This window comes from Cavia porcellus, unplaced genomic scaffold, assembly GCF_034190915.1.
Source record: "Cavia porcellus strain 051 isolate PalLab524CR breed Dunkin Hartley unplaced genomic scaffold, mCavPor4.1 scaffold_16, whole genome shotgun sequence".
Taxonomy (NCBI): Eukaryota; Metazoa; Chordata; class Mammalia; order Rodentia; family Caviidae; genus Cavia; species Cavia porcellus.
In genome coordinates, this window is record NW_026947499.1 from 31,676,124 (window position 1) to 31,698,529 (window position 22,406).

Consider the following 22,406-nt stretch of genomic DNA (forward strand, 5'->3'; position numbering starts at 1 on the left):
TTCAAGGCCAGCCTAGGCTATATAAACAAATCCTACACCAGCCTGAACTACACAATGAGACATTGTCTCAAAAACAAAACAAAATAAAAGATGTATTTCTAGTGGACTAATTATTTTTTGGTGACAAGGTTGTACTGTATAGCTCAGGCTGACCTTGAACTCCCTGCTTAGCCCAGGCTGGCGTGGAACTCATGATGATCCTTCTGCCTTAGCTTCCTGAGTACTTGGATTGCAGAGGTGCACCATCACACCTGGTGGGATTCCTCATTTTAGAAATGAGGATTGGGGAGGGAGAGTTAGGTAGGGGATAAACGGCTGCTGTGATGGCACGTGTGAGTGCTAGAGTTGAGAGAGCACCCCACTCCTCACAGGGAGCATGGAGACCCAAAGTTGTGCATTTGCCCCACCATTCAGCATCAGTAATTATTCCATGAGCCATCTTGTCTAGGCCCTGGGGAGGGCTGGACTACAATTCTACACCTCTGCCTATGTGGGCAGGACAAGAGCTCTGTGAAATGAGCATTAGACCTCCTTTCCTTCCTGAGAAACTTGCAGTTTCTCTTTGAACTGCATTTGAGAGAAAGAAAGCATTGGTTTGTTGTTAAAACACTTGGGCTGCCCCTTGGGAACTCAGGATCCACATGGCCCAGGAGGAGCCTTGGTGTCCATCAGAGCACAATAGACTCTTAAAAGCCTGCCTCAAGCTGGGGAATGCAGCTCAGTTAGAAAGCACTTGCCTACTGTGCTTGGGGCCCACATACCCCAGTCTTCACCAGTGCCACCAAAACAGGCAAGAAAAAAAGTTCTTCTGTAAGCCTCCCTCAAAGATCGAGCTCTTGCTTACAGGAAACTCTCCCTTGGTCCTTGGGAAAGCAGTGCTGCCTTGGTCTTCAGGGTCAGTGTTGGAATTTCCTCCACCCTGGTGGTAAGGGTTCCCACTTTCCTTGTTACGCACTGAGTGTTTGATTGTAGGTCTAACAAGGATGGTGGGGCCATCCTTGTGACCAGGAGTAATGTTCTTAGAAGTTTTTGGCTAAATACTGAAGAGTATGATCTGGCCTTTGTTGTTAATAATCAAGCTTCTTAGAAGACTGTGGAAATGGGGCTGGGGATTTAGTTCAGCAGCATAAGCACCTGCCTTGCAAGCAGGCGGTTGTGAGTTCGACCCCTGGTACTGATAAAAAAAAAGGAAAAAGAAGAAGAAGAAGACTGTGTAAAATTTCCCTGGTACTCTATGTGTGAGTTTATAATTGTGATCTGCTATTATACATCTCCAGTAAATTTACAGTTCTGTCATGGTGATTAATAGCTTTTCCTCATCTAAAGTTAACAGTTTGTACCAAGTTGGCCTTGCTCAGGGTGGTGGGGTGGGGTGAAAGTGTGAGGTGTGGTCCTGGTTGACCTTACTTTGGAGAGTTATTCCTGGTGCTGACTAGATCTGTCATCTTGATGACTTTCTGGTTTGGGATTTTGAAGTAGATGCTGTCTATGAATTAGTTTTTTGAATTACCTCCTTAAACTCTAGGGGAGGATTGGATTGTCCTTCAGAAATGTGATAACCAGCCAGACACCTGCAGTGAGTACATGGCTCATTCTCTGTCTTACTCTGGCTTTATAACAGTGGCGAGGTTTCTATCTCCAGAGAGGGAATAACCTACAATCTCATTTTTTTTTTTTCACCAAAACCTTGAACTCAATACAATCTCATTTTTAATACTTTGCAAAACACCTGATTGTGTTATCTCAATGTCTTGAGGTGGCTGCCTGGTGAGATTATTATCTATAGCCAGTTTACAGAAGAGGCTCCAGGGTTCAGTCATGTGTCTGAGGTCATGCACTTTCAGTAGTAGGCAAGGATGAAGGTAGGACCTCCCATCCAGCACACAGCCCAGGCCCAAGTCTCCTCAGATGAGCCTCAGATGCACCCTGCAGAGTTCTCTGGGCAGCCACCTGTTCTTCACACTCATAGTGGTTCCAGATCCACAGTATCAAGGGCATATTTTCCTGCTACAACAGCAACTTTTCTGAAATCTTGTTTGTTTGCAAATTATTAACCTCAGACCTCTCAGCATGAAATGGGGCTATGTCTAACCTGAAAATTCATTTCAATGAAAGCTAAATAAATTGAAAATATCTAGTCTAATGATTCTTTAGTTTTATGTTTATTCAGTCTATGAATGTTATTGTCCACAATATGCCATGCCAGTGGTAGAGGCTAGGTACATAAAAGTAAAAATAGATTGGACAGGTAAACATTTAACTAATCAACAGAGTTAGCTAATGAAAAAAAATTTATTTTGAGACACAATCTTACTGTGTAGTTCAGGTGAGCCTTGTATGCACTATATGGTCCAGGCTGTTTCAAACTCATGGTGATCCTTTTGCCTCAGTCTCCCAAATACCAGGATTACAGGCATGCACCATCATGCCTGCCTGATTAATGAGTATTTTGAGGTTAAATTTGACTTTGAATTTCAAAGTAATGTTCTGAAGGTACAAACGACTGTTAATGGTGACTTTTTAATTTAAAAAGGTAGATGGTGCACTATTGGATGATAATTTTTGTGGATATGAATAGTTCCCATGCTAGAAGCCACAGGAGTAGCTTTACTGGTATCTGTGATGTTGGGGTACTTTGTATATCCTTTAAGTAGATTTATTTAACTCACTTTTAAAATGACTCCAAATATTTCTGTCTATTCTTGGACATGTGCCTGTTTTTCATTTTAAAAACTATAGTTGGGCCAGGTGTGGCACATACTTGTAATCCCAGCACTCAAGAGAGTGAAGCAAGAGGATTACTATGAGTTCGAGGGTAGCCTTGGCTACATACCAAGACCTGGTCTCAAACAACAAAACTATTGTTGAACTAGTGATGTTGCTCAGTGGTAGAGCACTAGCATATGGGAGGCCCTGGGTGTGATTCCCAGCACTCACAATATAGACAATCAAAAAAACCCCATGAATCCTGTTTTATGAGAGAACATCTCTGTTTGGAGATGTGGCTGAGACTTGTTGCCTTATCACCTCCATAGTATGGTCTCCATGGCTGCCCCAGCTAACTGTTGGTTCTTTCCCCCAGGCCACTGAGGTGACAGACAGTGCATATATGGGCTCCGAGAGCACCTACAGTGAGTGTGAGACCTTCACTGATGAGGACACCAGCACCCTGGTGCACCCTGAACTGCATCCTGAGGGGGATGCCGACAGTGCAGGGGGCTCCGCTGTGCCCTCTGAGTGCCTGGACACCATGGAGGAGCCTGACCAAGGTGCACTGCTGCTGCTTCCGGGCAGGTCTGTACGTAGTAAGCCCTGCTGTGTTGGATTACAATGTAGAGTCATCTCATGGAGTAAGACTGCTTGCTGTTTTCCCCACCAGGAAGTGTTCCTCCTTATGATGGATACCCTGGTTATGTTACATAAGATGAGGCAGACTTTATCTGAATTTTGTCAGCACAGATCTTAAAGCCAGGACTAGAGGACACAACAAATGTCTTTACGGCACCCTGTCCAGACCAAGTGTTTAGTCCCCCTCCTAGGATGGCTTTGGCCCTGGTGTTGAAGACTTGCAGGGAGCTTGCCAAAGTGATGAGTGGAAGAGGGTCATGCTCAGTCTCACCCCAAGCTGCCCAGGAAGCTACTATGCTTAGCATGCTTAGAAGTGTTTTTGTTTTCCTTCTTTTATTTCTGTTCAATTTGTCTCTCATGATTTTTTATTTTCTCTCCAGCATGTATAACACATTTACAACTATCTAAGTGCTCATGACACAAATGCATAGCTTGCTGGTTTTTCACACTGAGCACAATGTGCCTGACCACAGGCCAAGAAAATCACACCTGCACCAAGGTGCCTTTGGGGCTTCCCAAGCATGAGGTTCCCAGGGCAGCAAGCCTCTGCTTAGTTTCCCATTTTACATGACTGCAGGCACACAGAAGTTTCCGTTTAGCACCTGACTTCTTTCACTTGGTGCTGTGACTATGAGATTTGTTCCTGTTTTTGAGCTTAGTTGTATATCATTTATTATTGTTATTATAGTATCCTACTGTATTAATATGCTATAAATTTTTAATTTATTATAATGTCAAAGGACATTTTAAATATCTTACTGTTTTTAGTTTTGAGAACGTAACTGCTATAAACATCTAGGTGTTCTGGTACCTTGTCTCTGGGAATAGGATAGTGGATCACTGGGAGCATGTTCCTGCAGCTTTAAATTGCCTGCTGTTCTTGCAGTTACAGACATCTGCAAAGGGATTAGAGTGGATTCACCCCTGCTAGCCATGTGGGGTCCCTGTTCTTCCTGCTGGCTCATGCTCTGCCTCTGGAAATTCAGCTCTGCTGCAGTGTAGTTCTTGCTGGTATTTCATAAATGCCTGAAGGCGGAGCACTTTTTCCTGAGTGCTGCACTTCTGTGAAGTATCTGGTTGTCTTGTTTGTTTCTTTGTTTCTTTCTTTTTTTTCCTGGAGGTCTGCAGCTTTCTGTAAAATGCCAGACAATTTTAGGCCATATGCTCTCTGTGATAGCTGCTCAGCTCTGCTGTTGAGATACAGAAGCAGCCACAGACCACATGTTAGCAAGGGGGCCTGGATACTTGCCCTAGAACAACTGTCTGCAAAAGCAAGTCATGGCAGGGTGTGTCCTGCCCCTGCTCTACTGTGTTGTTTTTTTTTTTTTTTTTCTGCTGGTTTGTAGTAGTCTTCATATTTCAGATGTGAGTTCTTTAGTGGGTGTGTGTTACAGAGACCTTTGCCTACTCTCTGAGCTCTGTTTTATTTTCCTAGTGGTGTCTTTGAAGAGCAGATGTTTTTAATTTTACTATACTGTAGTCTATCTATCCATTTTTCTTTTATAATTAGCAAATTTTGTATTCCATTTAAGAAATCTTGATAGGGGGATGGAGTTTTAGCTCAGCGGCATAAACGCCTGCCTTGCAAGCAGGCAGTCGTAAGTTCGATCCCTGGTACTGATAAAAAGGAAAAAGACCAAAAAAAAAAAAAAGAAATCTTGATAGGTGATGTGGCATATACCTGTAATCCCAATACTTGGGAGGCTGAGGCAGGTGGATCATTGCAAGTTTGACACCAGCCTGGGCTAAAAGTAAGCTCAAGGCTAGCCTAAACTGCATAGGGGACCCGTCTCAAAAAGAAAAAAAAAGAATTCTTGGACTGGGAATACAGTGCAGTGGTAGAACACTTGACTAACATACTTGAGAACCTGAATGCAATCCCTGTTAGCAAAACAAAAAAAGAAAGAGATCTTCTATTTTACAGTTCTATGATGTTTATTTCTGCCTTTCTTTAAAAAAACATTGTTTTACCTTCATGTTTCAGAAATATATGATTTCTATATAATTAATTCTTTCCCTCCCTCTCTGCTTCTTCCCCCTCCCCTCCCCTCTCCCTCATGTGAATCCAGAGCCTCATACATGCATAGCAAGCACTATAACTGGTTCTTTGTGTGTGTGATGTGAAGTAGTGTTCATTTTTCCTAGATGGTATCTAACAGATTTGGTCTCCATTTTCAAACATTTCTCCTTGCTCTGCTATCATGAATGTCACTGATCCTGTGAGCTGTTGTGAGTCTCTTCTGTACTCTGTCCATTTTTGGGTCAACACCACACTGTCTCTTTATCCTGGAATGGTTATAGGTCATGCTGTCTGCTGGTGTAAGTTCTCCAATTTATTCTTCAGTGTTGCTTTGGTGCCTTTTGGCTCTTTGTATTTCCAAGTGCATTTTAGAATCAACTTGTAGTTTCTGAGAAAAAAACCGTTGGGATTTTGGTTAGGATTTTGTTGATCTATAGGTTAACTTGTGGAGATTCAACATCTTTACAATATTGTGTATTCAGATCCTTGAGCGCAACATCTCTTTCTATTTATTTAGGTTTTCAAAAGTTTGATATTGCATGGGGTGTGATTGTCTGTGTAAATGGGTAGCATTTGTATTCATGTGGAGCTGAGGCAGGCCTGACTCTATGGAGACCTGGAAATACATCTGCCAAGAATGCTTCCCATGTGTATGTGGAGACAGAATATGAGGAGACATTGGCACATGAGGCATGCTTTGGGAAGGGTAGAGCAAGGTGGAACATGGAGTACCGTGAAGTTCTAGGGAAAAGATTGCTGTTTGCCCATAGCTTTCTTACAGATGTTTTTAAAGTTTTTAAAGTTAAGGCAAATTCATATTTAAATTCAATTTGAGTCAAATAATCAAATAAATGTCAAGTCTTAGGAAGTCTCTGAATCTGAAGCTGTCAGACTACATATGAGGGGAAGTTTGAAACATTTCCTATTTTTCACTAGTTTTGTTTATTTGAAGACAGTCTCACTGTATAGTTTAGGCTAGCCTCAGCCTCCCAAGTGCTTGCATTATAGGCATGTGCCACCGATGCCCTGCCAACCTGAACTACATAGCTAGACCTTGTTGTAAAATATATATATTATGGGAGGAAAATGTTTTAAGAAACTTACTATGAAGTAACAAGGAATTGGTCACCTGATTTCTGCGGACTTAGTAAAGGAGGTGTGTTTGATGTATCCAGCTGAAGGACATTCAGACCAACAACCTCTTAGTCCTCAGATAATAGGCGTGGTCCTTGTCTGCTTCTGTGGAGAAGCATGGGGACAGGTGGAGGGAGAGGTGATGGTCATCTAGCTCCTAATATCCTTTCTGAGGGAGGAGTGGGCCTTGTCCACCTGGCCCACCATGGGACAGGAATATCACATATGATAGGTGGGGCTTCCTTTGTGCCTTTTCTTCATAGTGGTTTCTCTTACAAGATATGAGGATATGTTAAAATAATTAGCTAATATTAAGAAATAAAATAGAATGGAAATTGTTTCTTCCTGTCACCCTGCAAAATGAGGACGTGATTACTGATAGGCAATGACTGAGTTGGACATAATGATAACAATAAAATAGTGGTACCATGCCCATTTCAGCATATTTGGGTAAAGTGTGAGAACACACTAGGTGACAGGAACCCTCCTTATCAACAGAGATATATACCCAGATCCCCAGGGATACCTGAAAGTGTGGATGTTATAGTTTGTGTTTAGATATCCTCCCAAAGCCTCCTGGGGGGTGGACTTTTTGGAGGTGGCTGAATCTATAGTTTGTGATTGGTTCCTGCACTACAGGGAGGTATACTGCCTCCCTTTCTGGGGTACAGTAGCATGGATGCTTGGAAGTTCCCTTCCTTTCCCAATTGAAATCTGCTATTAAATTAAATTAAAACATGTTTGACCTGTTGGTCACCAGCCATATGAAGACAGCTACTCTTTAAAGCAGAGGTGAGGTCCCTGGGTCTGGACCTACGTCTGTGTAGACCTAGGCTTGCTCTTCCCCTTTTTGCTCTTATTGCTTTTGGTATCTTTCACTGCCATGAAGTGTTACGGACTGAATCTTCCACAAACTGTGAGCTAAATAAACCTTTCCATCTTTAACTTTGAGTGTTGGGTATTTTGTTTCAGCAATGAAAAAAGAAATAACTAAGACAATGGATGTACTGAATCCTATAGTTTTTCCTGTACATACAAATAAAGTTTAGGGGCTGGGGATTTAGCTCAGCGGCATAAGCGCCTGCCTTGCAAGCAGGCAGTCGTGAGTTCGATCCCTGGTACCGATAAAAACAAAAAAGACAAAAAAAAAAAAAATAATAAAGTTTAGTTTATAAATCAGGCACAGTAAGATTAATTACTTAATAGAAGAAATTATAATAATATAATATAATAAAAGTTATTAAAAACTTAGGAATTATTTATTTCTAGGATTTTCCATTTAATATTTTTGGGCTACAGATGACCTCAGGTAGCTGATACCTGCAAAGGGCAGGGGACCACTTGTGCTGAAAGCACATGTGTTCAGGCACTGGGCTCATTACCCTAAGCTGCTCCAGGACTGGTTAGTGATATTATAGTGGGTGTGAACTGGAACTTGCTCCCCTGTTGAGCATCTATGCTCTGGATACAGTACATGTCTCTTCTGATCTGCTTGGGGTGATTCCTTCATGCTATGGGCTTTTTCTTTTAAGTGAGCAATCACAGGGTCACTTTGTAGGTTTCCTCTGAAGGAAGCTGCCAAAATCACAGGTGTTTCATAAGCTCTGGAGCATCTTAGAGCCAAGCCTACCAGTTCCATTTTTCCAGAAAGTTGGTATGGAAGAGTTACGCTCCCTTTCTGGAGTACAGTAGCATGGATGCTTGGAAGTTCCCTCCCTTTCCCAATTGAAATCTGCTACTAAATTAAATTAAAACAGGTTTGACTCCTGTGGGTCACCAGCTGTGTGTAGACAGCTACTCTTTAAAGCGGAGGTGAGGTCCTTGGGTCTGGACCTACATCTGTGTAGACCTGTGCCACCTATGCAGGCTGCTGAGCATGGGCAGTGTGATCTATGCAAACTGAGATGTGCTGGAGTGTACCACACACATTTCCCAAGGAAGAATACATTAAAAATCTCACGTCTTTGAAAGAATAGTGTTTTTTGTATGGGCTAAGTATTTTATTAAAATCAGGTTTACCTGTTTTACACATTTTTTAAAAATATAGCTCATATGACAGTGGCACACAGGCTTGTGATTTGTAGCACACTTTTGCTGGAAAGCACAGTCCACATCTCTCCTTTAGCCAACTGGTGCCTATGGCCTGGAGTCAGAGTTGCCCCTGTTGCCTTTGCAGGTCCCGTACTCGTGGCCAGGCTGTCGTCATGGTGATTGGTGGCGAGGAGCATTTTGAGGACTATGGGGAAGGCAATGAGGTAGAGCTGTCCCCAGAGACCCTCTGCAATGGAGAGCTGGGGTGCAGCGATCCTACTTTTCTCACCCCCAGGTAAGGTACTCCTGCCCTGAGTATGTACCTCTCTCCTTCCCATGTTTAGTTATCAGATGCTTTTTTTTTCTTGGTTTATAAACTGCTAAGAGAAAACTTGCTTTACTCAATGTAATGTAGTTAAATATACCACATTCAAAAAGTTTAAGATTAGACCTGCTTGAGAGTTGGTTAATAGCTCCCTTTGTCACCCTAGATTATCCAGCTCTGGAAGCCTCACTTGTGCAACAAGGCTGGGAGCCATGTGCAGGACTTGGCTTGTAGGTTCTTTAACTGTTGCTCATGTTATCACTTTATAGTCAATGGTTGACTCTGAGGCAGGCTCTCAAGTCACAAGCAAGGCTTTAGATTCCCTTCTTTATAATTTGCTGGCATCTCCAAGCTCTGTAGAAAGTTCTGGCTTTGAACAAATGGTACCTGACCTCTGGTAGCCCAAATACTCACTTGGTTTCAGGGCTTTGCATGAAGAGATTGTGGTAGAATTCAGAGTCTACATGGCATGTGTTCAGATGAGGCCTGGGTAGCCCCTCCTTGGTGCTCAGCCCATCAGAAGACACTTCTGCCTCTTAAGTAGGCCTTAGGCCTGGCTGAATGGCCCATCCATGCCTGCCTTTTGTTGTTGGATTCATGAAGTTTCCCATCTTTGTGAATAACAGAGGCCAAGAGTCTCTAAACCAGGAACCATGAGCTTCTTCCCTTGTCCAGTTGTTGCCATGGCCTAGACCTGGAGAGGACAGTGGCAGGAGGGCCAGACCACACCATGGGCTGAGCCAGGGGTTCTCCCACTCATGTGCCACCCTGAAGCTGAAGCTACCATTGTCTGTTAGGTGGGGTCCTCCAGGTTGCCCCCAGATACTCACTTTCCCAGGGTATGTCCTAGGGAACTGCAGTGCAAGGCACTAAGCCCTGTGTTTAGTCCTGCTCTGGCAGTCTTTTTCTGTTGGTGTAGTTTGTTTCTGTCTCCTATCCACTGTTTTCAGTTGTAAGTGTAACTTCGTGCTTTTTTTTTCCTGTCCACCTTCCTCTGAATTAATTTGTGGAACTGGGCATGGTGGCACACATCTATAATCTCAGCACTTGCAAGGCTAAGACAAGAGGATCTCTAGGAGTTTGATTCCAGTTTAGGTGGTATTAATGAGTTCAGGGTCACTCTGAACTACAAGCAAGACCTGACTCAAAAAACAAGCAAACAAAAATAAATTAATGTGTGGAATAGTTTCCAAAAGTCTGTGGGCCCTGTTTCCAGAATGAGACTGCCTCCAGCTCAACTTCTGGTAGCAGAGATACTATAGTGCCCTGAGTACCACTGAAATGAGGTCACAGTGTGGTCAGATAGTGCAACCAGAAAATAAAATTTTGAGTTTTTAGCACACATTTTAAAAAGCATTAAACTGTTAGTAAAGCACTGTCTACACATAGTTCTTGAAAATGGTACATTTTAGAGTAGTTATGTTATTAAAATAGTACAGCAGGTAAACTACCTAGAGTCACATGTTGCTCTCATATTGATATGCTTTCCACACAGGAGAAAGCAGAGCACTTGTTTACCTCCAGCTAAAGGCTTTTGTTTTACAATGAAGCTCTTAGCTGTATCTGTTCTATCCACTGTCCACAGGAGGGCAGGTGTGTGCAGCAGCAGAACCATGTACTGCCACTCCCATCCCAGCAGTACTGCTTCAGCTGGTGGCTGCCTTGGTCTCCTCAGTGTGAACAGCTTTCTCATGGTGATGGTGAAGGCACTCACAGAGGTCCAGAAGTGAAAGCCAGAATGTTCCATACTTTGGCTAGGGATTTAGCTCAGCAGCATAAGCACCTGCCTTGCTCATGAGTTCAATCCCTGGTACCAAAAAAACCAAAACAAAACAGAATGTTTCATACTTCATTCTCTTCCAACTTCCTTTTCTCCAGGACCTGTTCTGTCTTCCTCAGGCCTCCTGTGGCATCACAGATGACCTGACAGAGCCTTCCCTGTCCTGAACTGATACTTCTGTCTCTCTAGCTCCGACCCGCTTGCTGCAAAGCTGCACAGCATCCTCACTGACGAGGCTTTTGAGTTTTACTGTAGCCAGTGCCACAAACAAATCAACCGCCTTGAGGATCTCTCAGCCCGCCTGAATGATCTTGAGATGAATAGGTAACTGATATAGTGCCTGGCCCTGTTGTGTTCCAAGGGTAAGGGAAGCTCTCACCAACCACAACTTATTTGTTGGTCTGGCCCAAAGTGCCCTTGTCCTGGTCACTCAGGCCTGGCTGACTGGGTACTCTTGCTAGGTACAGCTAGAACTTTCCATAGAAGGAGGGTCCCCAGAGAGTGGGACTCTTCCTGGCCCCAGCCCTCCCTGCATGCGTGAGCTGTGCTTGCTGCTTTCTGACTCTCTTGATGAGAGTGGCAGCTTTGATAGCTGCTGTCTCTGAGGGAAGAAACAGCCCTGAGGTGAAAGAGGATACTCCTTGCATTTTACTAATAGATTTCTTCAGTTTACTTTTTAAGATAAAATTGGGAAATTTAAAGATTGGTGCTCAAAACCAGATTTATAACTTTTTCTGGAAAGCTACTTTAATCAGAGTTTGTGTTCCAGGTTCCTAAGCTCTATAAGGGAAATATTGCCCCAGCTTCAGGGGAGCCCAGCTTTGAAGCACTGGGCTAAATGCTGTGCCTACTGTTCCCCTTGACCAGTCCTTGTCTTAATTCTTTTTTCACATGTTGTGGTTAGATCTCAGCTCTTTGCTTCCTCTGTCTATATTGCCTCCCCAGCCTGGGTCAGTGCTCCAAAGAATTATTTTTGATGGTTCCCCACAATTTCATAAACACAGTCATAGAAAACATTTTTGGGTTGTTGCACATAGCAACATGTCCCAGGCATCTTGTTTTAGTGTGGGGTGTAAACAATCTCCTGGATGGACTGTTGTGAGAAGGATCTGGGGCAGAGATGGGTAGTTGTGGAGCTTCCCACAGCAGCCCAGCCAAGTATAGGAGGTGAGTGAACACATGCAGGAAGTTTCTTGAAGAAAGGACCTTTAGGCTGGTGAGAGGGTTTGGAAAAGTGGTAGAAGAGGGCGCACAGTCTTGAAAGTTTTAGTACATTAGGGGACTATCCAGGCTTCTTGTGGCATCTGCCCTTGTCTGCCATGCCCTATGGGGTCATGGCTTTGTGTCCTGCCATCCTGCCTCCAGCTTTCCTGGCACATGATGTTGGCTGTTGCTATGTTCTGTGCAGCACCAGTAAGGTGCAGAAAGTGGGGGAGCCCATCCACCTGGGCATCCAGGGTGCCAGGTGAAAAGCCAGTGTACCTTTGGGAGGTATCCCTGGAGACTTCTTGGTGATTCCACCTCATGAGAGATGAGTTCTCACCCCAGCTTTGTATGTTCAGCTGTTTAAGTGCTTGGTGAGGGGTTCAGCCTGGCTGGGAAGGGCTATGTCCTTTCTGTCCAGACTTGCCCTTTAGCCAGTGATGAAAATGAATGCAGTTCTATCATGAAAGGAGATATGTGTCATATCTCATTCTCTGAGGATTTTGACATGGAAGTGATCTCTTCCTATGCTGAGAAACCTGCCCCACCTCTGCTGGGTCTTGCGGGGGCACAGAATGGATTAGCCTTACCAGCAAGCCCATGGTCCTCAGGCCAGCCCACTTACCCATCTCCCTCCACAGGCTTCTTGGGAATGGGTGTCTGTTCAGCCAGGGTGCACAGCCTAAGTCCCACTGGTTCTCATGAAGAGGTTGAGTCAAGTTTTGTGGTCTCCATGGACTGCTCAGAATAAGTTGTTTGGTCACATTTTGTGAATGATGAAAGGATCTAGCTCCATGTCCAAGAGTTCCATGGTCACAGATGACATCTCATCAGTCACCATACCACCATTGCCAGCTGTGTTTCCCAGGCATGTGAGAATTCCTGTTAAAAAAAAAATCTGTTCTAGAATCCCTTACTTTGGGGCATATTTTCATTTTATGAACACGTCACTGTACTGCCTATCTAGACGCAGAGATGTCAGCTAGCAAGCTGAGCAGTCTGACCTGTCTTCTTCTAGGGAGTATCTGTGATACTAGGCAGAGATCAAACTTGCATTAAGGTACCTAGGACTAGTCAGGACCCTGTTAGGAGAAGGAACTATACAGTCACCAGACAGGGAAAAATGTATGTTAAGAAGGAGGAAGGCAGATCAGAGCACAGGGTACCCACCAGCTGTAAGAACTTGGGAATGATGAGCAACCACCACGCAGGACTGAGGTTCAAACCCCAGTGAGAGCCACACTTACCCAGAGTGGGGATTTGTACCCTGCTAGGGACTGCAGACCACAAGTGGGTGACAGATGTCAAGAGATGGAGGGCTGTCAGGTCTTGGGGATCTGCCCTCTAAAACATGCTGGAAAATTGCTGTCTTATGTGGCAGGAAAGCTGTTTGCTGAGAAGGATCTGGGCAGGAGCTAGCATTGTGAGATATGATTGCTGGCCTCTAGTGCTGCTGACTGATGTACATGGCCATGAGGAGGCAAAGAACATGGCCTTGGGGCGGGGGATTTAGCTCAGCGGCATAAGCCCCTGCCTTGAAAGCAGGCAGTCGTGAGTTCGATCCCTGGTACCGATAAAAACGAAAAAGACAAAAAAAAAAAAAAAAAAAAAAGAACATGGCCTTGAGAGGCAATGGAGGGGGAAAAAAAGGGTGGGGGGGCTGGGGAGTTAGCTCAGCGACTTAAGCACCTGCCTTGCAAGCACGTGGTCCTGAGTTCGATCCTCGGTACTGAGAGATCTTACTCTCTCTAAAAAAGAGAGAGAGAGAGAGAGAGAGAGAGAGAGAGAGAGAGAGAGAGAGAGGCAATGGAGGGAGTGTGCACCATCTATCCAGTGCCCTCTACTGACAAAATTTCACATTGCAAAAAGAAAATAACCTTTCTGATCAGGACTTGACTATGCAGGCTGGAGTGGCTGAGTTCCTGGCAAATGGTTCTTGTGCTTACAGATAAATTGTCTTCAGCCTGAGGCTCATAGCTTGGCAGGGAAGTAACACTCAGAAGTGAAAGAGGAGTGGGCCGTATGTGGTGACACATGCCTTTAATCCCAGCACTTAGGAGGCCAAGGCAGGAGGATCACTGAGAATTCAAGACCAACCTGAACTGTCGAGCTGAAACTGTCTCCAAAAACAATCCCAAATAACCACCCCCACCAAAACAAAACAAAACAAAAAAAAAAAAGAAAGAAAGAAAGGAAAGAGGAGCAGGTGCATGTGGCCCTTCTTCCTTCACAGATGGTTGCATCCTCCGTGTAATTGACTACACTCACCTTGGAAGGGCTTCAGGAAAGGTCTTCTCAATACTCTGCAGGTGTTAAGAATGTGAAGCGTCAGTGCCTAAATTAAAACTATGACAGTCCTTCCTATCATGGTAGGCCTATGTCATTTTTCATTGGAGGCTTCCAATAGCCAAACATGAGTCAGGGCCAGGGATGAATCTGGCTTTAGAATCATGTGAGATTTAACATTGACCCATAGATGGCTGGTGCAGGAACTGGTATCAGCTCTGTACTACAGTCTAGTCTACTTCATCTGAGGGACTTTGGGGCTGGAATTAGGAGGGTAGCCAGAGACTTTGACAAAAGACATTGTAGTCTCATCTTTTGCTCAGTGGGTATTCTATGCATGGGGTTTGCCTGGGCCAGGGGGTTGCATGCTTGCACCCCGTTATCGCCTCAGCCTGAGCTTCCTGCTTCCTCTTGTCCCTCTGCTCCCTGACATGATTTTCCTGTTTGTTTGGTTTTTTGCACAGCCCAGCCAAGCGACTCTCCAGCAGGAAGGTGGCAAGGTAGGCAAAGCTTTAATCACTTGCTAAAAATGTTCTGAAATGCATTGAGAGTCAGTCATAGCTTTTTAGAAATCATTTTATAAAATATTCTTTTCCAAGCCACTCATAAAAACTTTTAAAAATTACTTTCCATGGTTTGGGGTAGAAATTATTTGAGGGGATGGGATGTGAGGGGAATTTCCAGGACTGTGGGTTGAGCCTGGACTTGGGGCTGAGAAGTTTTTGCCATCTCCTGCTACTGTGTCCTGCAGTGGCTGGGAGGGTGCTGCTGTCCCATTTCTGCTGTAGGTCACTACAAGGAGAGAGACCCAGCAAGGGGCTTGCCAGCTCAGAGCTGGGTCTGGATTACTTCTTGCCTAATTTGTACACTACCCTGGCAGTAGTTTCCATGGTGAGCCAAAGTGAAAGATTGGCTTTGCTTTGAGTCCTGGAAGCTAACATTCAGCTTTGGCGCTATTGGTTCTTGCTGTGAAGTTGACAGCATATCAGCCCTGTAGGCCAGTCTTCGCTGAAATCAAGGATGCCCTTCCCAGAGCCTGGCCCTATTCCTACTATATGTCTTCCTTTTGACAAGCAGTTGCTACTGCTGAAGTTGGTGCTTGCCATCATGGTTTTGTTTACTTCATTTGTTTTTGTTTGTATTTTTTTGAGACAGGGTCTTTGCTTTGTAATTCAGGCTGGCCTTGAATTCACTGTGTATCCCAGGCTGCCCTTGAATTTGTGACAGTCCTCTTACTTCATCCTCCTGGGTTCTGGGATTTCAGGCATCCATCATCATGTTCAACTTATTTTCTTAGTATTCTGAATTGCCATCCCACCCCTACTGCCCAGCCCACTGCTGAGACCATTGAATTCTCTCCTGGGAACATTCCCTCTGTTCCTCACTACCCTCTTGAGACACAGTGTCTCCAGGTTTCATCACTGTGATCTTGGGTGGTTCTCTTCTGTACCCTGCAAGTTCCTTTTTTTTGGTCTTTTTTCCTTTTTATCAGTACCAGGGATCGAACTCACGACCACCTCCTTGCAAGGCAGGCACTTATGCCGCTGAGCTAAATCCCCAGCCCCAGCAAGTTCCTTTCTTTCAGGGGTTGGTTCATCTAGTTTTCTGTCTCTCTTCTTTCCCATTTCATATTTCCATTTTGTGCATCTGCATTTGGCTTCTTGAGAAAAGAGGTACCAAGAGTTACACTCCCAAAACTGTGTAGTAATTTGCTCTTGTCCTGCAATTGGTGTAGTGCTGGATTGTGGGTGATTTCCTGTCCACAATCTTTCTGCCTCAGTCAGCAGAGTACTGGAAATGTTTGAAGGTGTTGCTTATGCTTTCTGGTACTAACCAGGGTTGCACCTAAGGTGTTTAATTAATAGTCTTTAATTTTTGTGGTTTTTTGTTTGATTTTTGAGTCAGGTTCTTGCTGTGTATTTCAGGCTGGCTTTGAACTGTGTATCCCAGGCTGCCCTCATTTGTGACGATCCTTCTGTCTTGGTGTCCTGAGTGTTGGGATTATAGGTGTATACCACCATGCCAGGCGTATTTTTGTTTCTTTGTGACTGTTTTTCCCTTTGTAGAAGTCATTAAGATATTTTCTTTATCTCTCAAGTTTAGCAATTTTATTCTCTCTCTCTCTCTCTCTCTCTCTCTCTCTCTCTCTCTCTCTCCATTATTCATGATGAACAAAATGAAAAAGCAGCCTCTCTATCTGGAAATTGGCATCTGTTAGTTCTGGAGCTGTCTTGCTTTCTTTATGTCCCTGCCTTCCACTTCTAATTCTGGAGCTTCTTGTGGCCCCTGAAGGTTTGGAGTCCAGAGGTCATAGTCTGCTCTCCATCTTCTCTGGTTGTTGTTTCCTTCACCCCTTTGAGAAGGGCATTAAACTCTTGGGAATGTAACATCAGTCCAGCTACCGTTTCAGTGCCTATCACAGCTTAACTGGCTTTTCACTATCACCAAAGCTTTTCACCCAAACAGGCAGTAAGGAATGGCACTGAGAAAAGTGAAAATACAGCTTTGCCATCTCCTTATCCTCCCACATCTGGGGCCTGAACAGGCTCTGTGGCTGGCCATTTATCTATGGGATTTTGGGCCTGGAGACACTTTGTCCAAAGTGGAAGAGAGTACCCCAACAAGCTAGAGAGGAATCTTGTAGCACAAACAGAGGGCTGGCTGAAGAAGGGCTCCATCATTTGAAATAACACTCCAAAAATGTATTTTTTCCTTCACAGACACTCTTTGGTATACAAAAAGCTCAACCTGCAGGTGTTTTTAGTAAAAGTCCACAATGTAGAGGGTTATTCTGTGATATAATAACATCTCTATATAAATATACATGCAAATTTCATTCTGCTGCCAATTTGCCCTTAAATCTATCAGGAGTACTGGAAAACAAAAGAGTTGTTATACTCTCTTTGAGTAGTTCTCAGTCTTTTTTTTGTTCTTAGCCTTTTGCTTGTGCATTGTGGCTGAGATAGAGGCCTTTGCAGTAGCCATCTATGACTCTGTGACTGATTGTGTCCCAAGCCTCTCTGAGTCTTATTTCCTCCTTATCAGTGGAGGTGGAAATGGCTCTCATTTGCTGAGGCAAGTGGGACAGAACTGACTCAGCCAGGATAAGAAGAAGCACTAGAGGGACCTTTAGCAGGAAATTACCCCTCCAGTCTCCAGGCAGAAGACAGATCTCAGGAGCCCCAGCAACTTGTTGTCTACCTGTTGGTCTTTACCTACCTCTTTTTGGGTAGATCAGGTACTTCCCTTAGTTTCTTTTTGGACAGAGGAGGGAAGTTTTCTTGAGAGAGTAGGTCAGGCCATAAGCTGAACACCTGGGAACAGACACACCTTCCTGTTCCTGTGTCAGCTTTTGGAAGTGCCTTAGTCCCTGCTCAGCATGACTTTTCCAGTCTGAAACAAAGCACCCCCAGGCCTGGCAGTGGGATCACATTGAGATTGAGGTCCTGGATGTTTAAAAGCAACAACAGCTGAGAACATGGTGTCTTGCAGTGCTTTTGAGAATTCAGGAAAACCTCAGAGCCAGAGCCTTTCTGAAAGGACCCATCTGCACTGGTTTGTGATTGACGGGATGGAGGCATTAACTTTCTTTTCTCCTTATAACATTTATGAATGAAGGGGGCTGGGGATTTAGCTCAGCGGCATAAGCACATGCCTTACAGGCATGTGATTGTGAGTTTGATCCCTGGTACCAATAAAAAAAAATTATGAATGAAAAGGAATTATAGAAACAGTGCTTAAAATTAAACAGCTTCATTTGTTGATAAGGTGATTTTCAGTTTGATTACTGTCAACATTCAGTTGAATTGTTAGTATGAGCTATGTCCTTCACAAAGCTGTTTATAAACAAGACTTTAGGGGCTGGGGATTTAGCTCAGCGGCATAAGCGCCTGCCTTGCAAGCAGGCAGTCGTGAGTTCGATCCCTGGTACCGATAAAAACGAAAAAGACAAACAAACAAGACTTTGTTTAAACCTTGTAATTGCTGGCAGATTCCCATTTTGTAGGAGAATGAGGCTCAGAGAAGATGAGTTTCAAAGTCACACAGCTCCAAGTGTTGGGTTGTCAGGTTTTTAGCATAGCTCATCATCAAGGGTCCCATGTGTTGAAAGAACTTGACATGCAGGCTTGCTATTGGCACATTTGTATAGAAACTCTCAGAGTTCTATAAAGTTTTGCTGAGTTTGATAGAGACCCACCACAACAAAGGAGGTTATCTAGAACCACATGCAGGTACTCAATGGGACCTGCTGAAGCACTGAAGGGAAGAGTAGCTCCTGCATGAGGCCACAGTGGAGGCCCTCAGGAGTAGTTGCCCCAGAGCCCTGGGCTGGCAACTCCCTGTCCACTGGCTGGTGCTGCAAGATTGGATATTCATATCTGAGTACTTCCACTCATGGCCAAACCAGGCTTCACATAAGACCATAGTGTGACCCAAGTGGGAATCCTAGATTCATACCTCTCCTCAAAATCATAAGGTATCACTACCCCAGAGTATGTGCTTGATACAAGTGTCAAAATGGTCTGTAGGTGCCATGTACAGGAATCAGGATTATGAATTAATGTTTGACAGGTCTGTGGTGAAAGCACAGTTTCCTATCATGGTGAGGAACAATGTTATGTTTTATTGCATTTAAGTACAAAGTTCTCTCTTCCAAACACAGCTGGCAGAGAGAGAGGTCATGTTCACTCAGGCTCCAAAGACTACCAGGAGGACTCTGAAACCAGAGTACTGCCTTTCCTCCTAGCCCCTTAGTAAAGATAACTAGACCAAGAATCTTGTTTGCTCTGTCCTTTGATCAGAAAGACCATGGCCTCTGGAGCCAAGAGACTATGCTTGCCATGCTGCTGTCTGTCTTTCAGAGGGATTTAGTAGTGCTAGTGTTGAGAAAGCTTGCCATTTGGTTTTTCCCCTTCTTTCCTCTGCTGTTAATTCTTTATCGCAGGTATCTGCACCAGTCAGGGGCCCTGACCATGGAGGCCCTGGAGGACACTCCATCAGAGCCTGTAGAAGGCCCAGAGGAGGACATTGCTGACAAGGTAGGTTCTGGATATTGAGAACTAAAGGCCAGGACCATGTTGTGGGCAGTATAAACCAACTGCAGCCAGAGTCTGAGGCTGTCCCCAGATGTGCTTCCTTGTGTTTCCTGGGTACTGGGTGGCTACTAGGACACCAGGCTTCATCCTTGGCTCTTGGGAATGCTATCTGGACAGCCCAACAGAAGTTGTCAGTGGTGTCACTAGGGGTTATTAGATGGGCCATCCAGCCTTGTCCTTCCTCAGCAAGTTCCCTCAAGGGTCCAGTGGTTATGGTATGAAGAGGAGAATTTTATGGGAGCAGACAGAACAGTAGAAAGCATTGAAGCTGAAGATTGGAAGCTGGGATTTCCCGATGCTACATGGGTGCCTATGTGCATACAGAAGAGACAGCCCAGGGGACAGTGCAAGGATGTGTTGAAGTCCTCCTGGGCAGCTCACCTTGAACACAGAGTTAACTCCACTTTGGCTAAACCTGACCCTAGCTCCATATACTGATAGTACAGAACTGGCTAATCAATTTTCTTCCCCTCAGCTGACTCTAAGCAGTGTAAATAGGGATATCTGAGGTACCAATGTGTAATCTTTAAAGCCAACTGACAGTCAACTGTTTCCCCATCTTAGTATTTCCCTGTATGACTGAGCCCAGTGGGATGGCAGAGCTAACACTTTAGGACTTTCAACTGGGTTCAGGCTTCAAGATAAGAGGCTATGACTTCCCAGGGCACAAAAGTATACACATCAGAAACTGAAGCAACAGCCTCCTAGACATTAAATGCTACCTCAATTGTGTTATGCAGATTGGTCTTTATGCACATCTTTCTCTCTGCATATTACAGCTTTCTGGTCTGCTAGCTAGCTCAATTCACAGTACTCACATAATTCCCACCATTCTCACAGTCACGTATCTTTAGCCACTCTTCTTCATGAAATAATAAAATCTGGGTTAGGCCCTGAGTCAGGGCCTTTGTCCTGTGAACCCTCTTCTGGACCAGACTCAGGATCCCTTGACTGCCCTTAACTGTAAATAAGTCTTAGTGTCTTTATTCTCACTATGGGTTGCACCAGAGGTGGTAGATTGGAATTAATTCGTGAAGATTCAAATAAGGTTTCCATGGGATTATAAATACAAACTTCTGGATCATGACAAGGATGGGAAAAGGGTCCTATAGGGATGCCCAGAGATTCAGCTTACCAGAACCCATCAGGCAAGGCCAGCCATACCAAACTCCAGACTGTTTCCTGAGGGCCATGGTGGAATATGTCATGGCACAGAGCATAGAACTTTAGAGCTCAAACCTCTACAGGGCAGGCTGACCTGAGACTCTCATTTGAGTACTGTCTCCTGCAGGTCAGCCTGAGCCGTGGGGAAGGGCAACAATACCATTTGCCTCCTTTACTCTATCTTACTCCTGAACTCTATCTTCACTGCTTCATGTAACTCATCTCTGCAGCCTCTTGTACCATTTCCTTCCTCTTCAGCACCCCGTCTTTCCCACTCCCACATTTATTTTTACTTGCTCCTGTACCCATCTTCCCTCATACCCTGTCTTTACTTCCACACCTCACCTCTCTCCTCTACTACACCCCATCTCTACTTCTCCTGCACATCTCTTCTGCATCATCCTGCACTCCATCTCTGCCCCTTCCACATCTCATCTCTCTCCACCTTCTGCACATCTGTTCCCCCTCCCATACCACGCCTCCATGGCATCTCCGCATCTGCACTCTGCAGCCCAGCAATGTGCTCCTCTTCCTCTGCCTTCATTCCTCCTTCTGCCTTTGTGCTATCTGTCTCCCTTCTCACATGAACCCCATAAGAAGAGAGGGCCTTTTTGTCACTTACATCCCCAGGTACCTGAACTTCCTCCATGGGTTACATGGGACAGAGCAGAGGCCCCCTTTGTGTCATGGAAGTGTGAGCCTTACTGCCCTGTGTGTAGTCAGAAGGCTGCTTTTGGGCCTTCAGGCCTCAGAACCTCCTGTAATGTGACCCCTTGTCCTGTGTAAGTGACAGAGTGAGCCAGTAGAAAGCGGAAGGGAGTTCCTGGGGCAGTTTCAGCCAGCTCTGGATATAACCAAAGCTCAGCTGGGCACTTATGGAGTTCTGTGCTTAACTCCAGAAACTCGGGGGTGGAATCCTCTTTCCCCTCCTCCCTGATGTTCAAGCTGTGTCTCATTACCAAGGTCGTCTTCCTGGAGAGGCGGGTGTCAGAGCTGGAGAAGGATAGCGTGGCCGCAGGGGAGCAGCACAGCAGGCTGAGGCAAGAGAACCTCCAGCTAGTACACAGGTGAGCAGGGTCCTGCTCACCTAGAGCTGCAAATCCATTCAGGTGCTGGCTGGGCAGGCTGACCCAAGACTCTCATTTGAGTACTCTCCCATAGGTATCTGGGCCTACACACAGGACTCCAGAGGAGCAAGGGAAAGGTAGCCCCTTGCTCACGCACACGCAACATGAAGCTTAGCCTAGGAACCATTGGGAAGTACAGATTAAAGCTACGGGAGGAATTGTGACATGGTCAGTGGTGGGGGACATACATGGCAGGCTGGGCTATGGGTTTGATCCTGAAGACCAGAACAAACCCAAGAAGAGATGTGGTCATCAGCTCACAGTGGATGTCTCTCTACATGGAGTTTCACTAGGTAAGTTTCTGGAAAACTTGGGAGCCCTCCTGGGGCTGCCCAGCATCTATCTGAAGCTGGTTAACAGTCAAAATTGAGGGCTCTAGCTTGTACTCCATTTCTCCTAGCACTAATCCCTGGTGGGGGACATGTCATTCCAAGATGGTGGCTACACATTGCACATCTCATTTGTGGTCTCATTCACCTTACTGTCACCCCAGAAGCAGACACCAAGGGAACACTTGTGACCAGCACAAATATATGTGGCCTTTGTCCAGAGCCCTCTGCAACCACATACTCAGGTTGTGGATGAGAAAACATTTCAAATAGTGAAACAGAGGTGTGTGGAGTTTAGATTATGCTAGGGCCTTGAAGACAGCAGGAGGACCTTAGGGGTGAGGATAGAGTCCTGTACTAGAGGAACAGATCAGGGAGCACTTGTGCGGGCAGGTATCTTTGGGGATTCCTGGCTGTGGAAGTCATTTAGTAGCAGAAAAGCATACTGAACAGGAGACAGGATCTGCAGCCTAGTCATGCCTGGGTGGGGGTGCTAAGAAAAAATGAAGCACAGCTGGTAGGTTTGGACAGAAGAAGGGAAAGTTTTCTTCTGATGCAAAAAC

The 22,406-nt window shown here is 44.9% G+C and overlaps 1 protein-coding gene across 3 annotated transcripts in view; it reads left to right on the forward strand.

The window, feature by feature from the left end:
* The window catches only part of Rab11fip3 (RAB11 family interacting protein 3), a 96,801-nt gene that overhangs the window by 67,878 nt on the left and 6,517 nt on the right, over positions 1-22,406 (forward strand). Inside the window, exons 4-9 of one of the 3 annotated variants that reach the window (XM_003478074.5) lie at positions 3,083-3,294; positions 8,679-8,828; positions 10,828-10,962; positions 14,592-14,627; positions 19,073-19,166; positions 21,351-21,454. In XM_003478074.5, the coding sequence (XP_003478122.2) occupies positions 3,083-3,294; positions 8,679-8,828; positions 10,828-10,962; positions 14,592-14,627; positions 19,073-19,166; positions 21,351-21,454 (731 nt within the window). The remainder of the gene's footprint in view (positions 1-3,082; positions 3,295-8,678; positions 8,829-10,827; positions 10,963-14,591; positions 14,628-19,072; positions 19,167-21,350; positions 21,455-22,406) is intronic. The other 2 variants (XM_005007339.4, XM_063226201.1) reach the window with 2 other exon arrangements.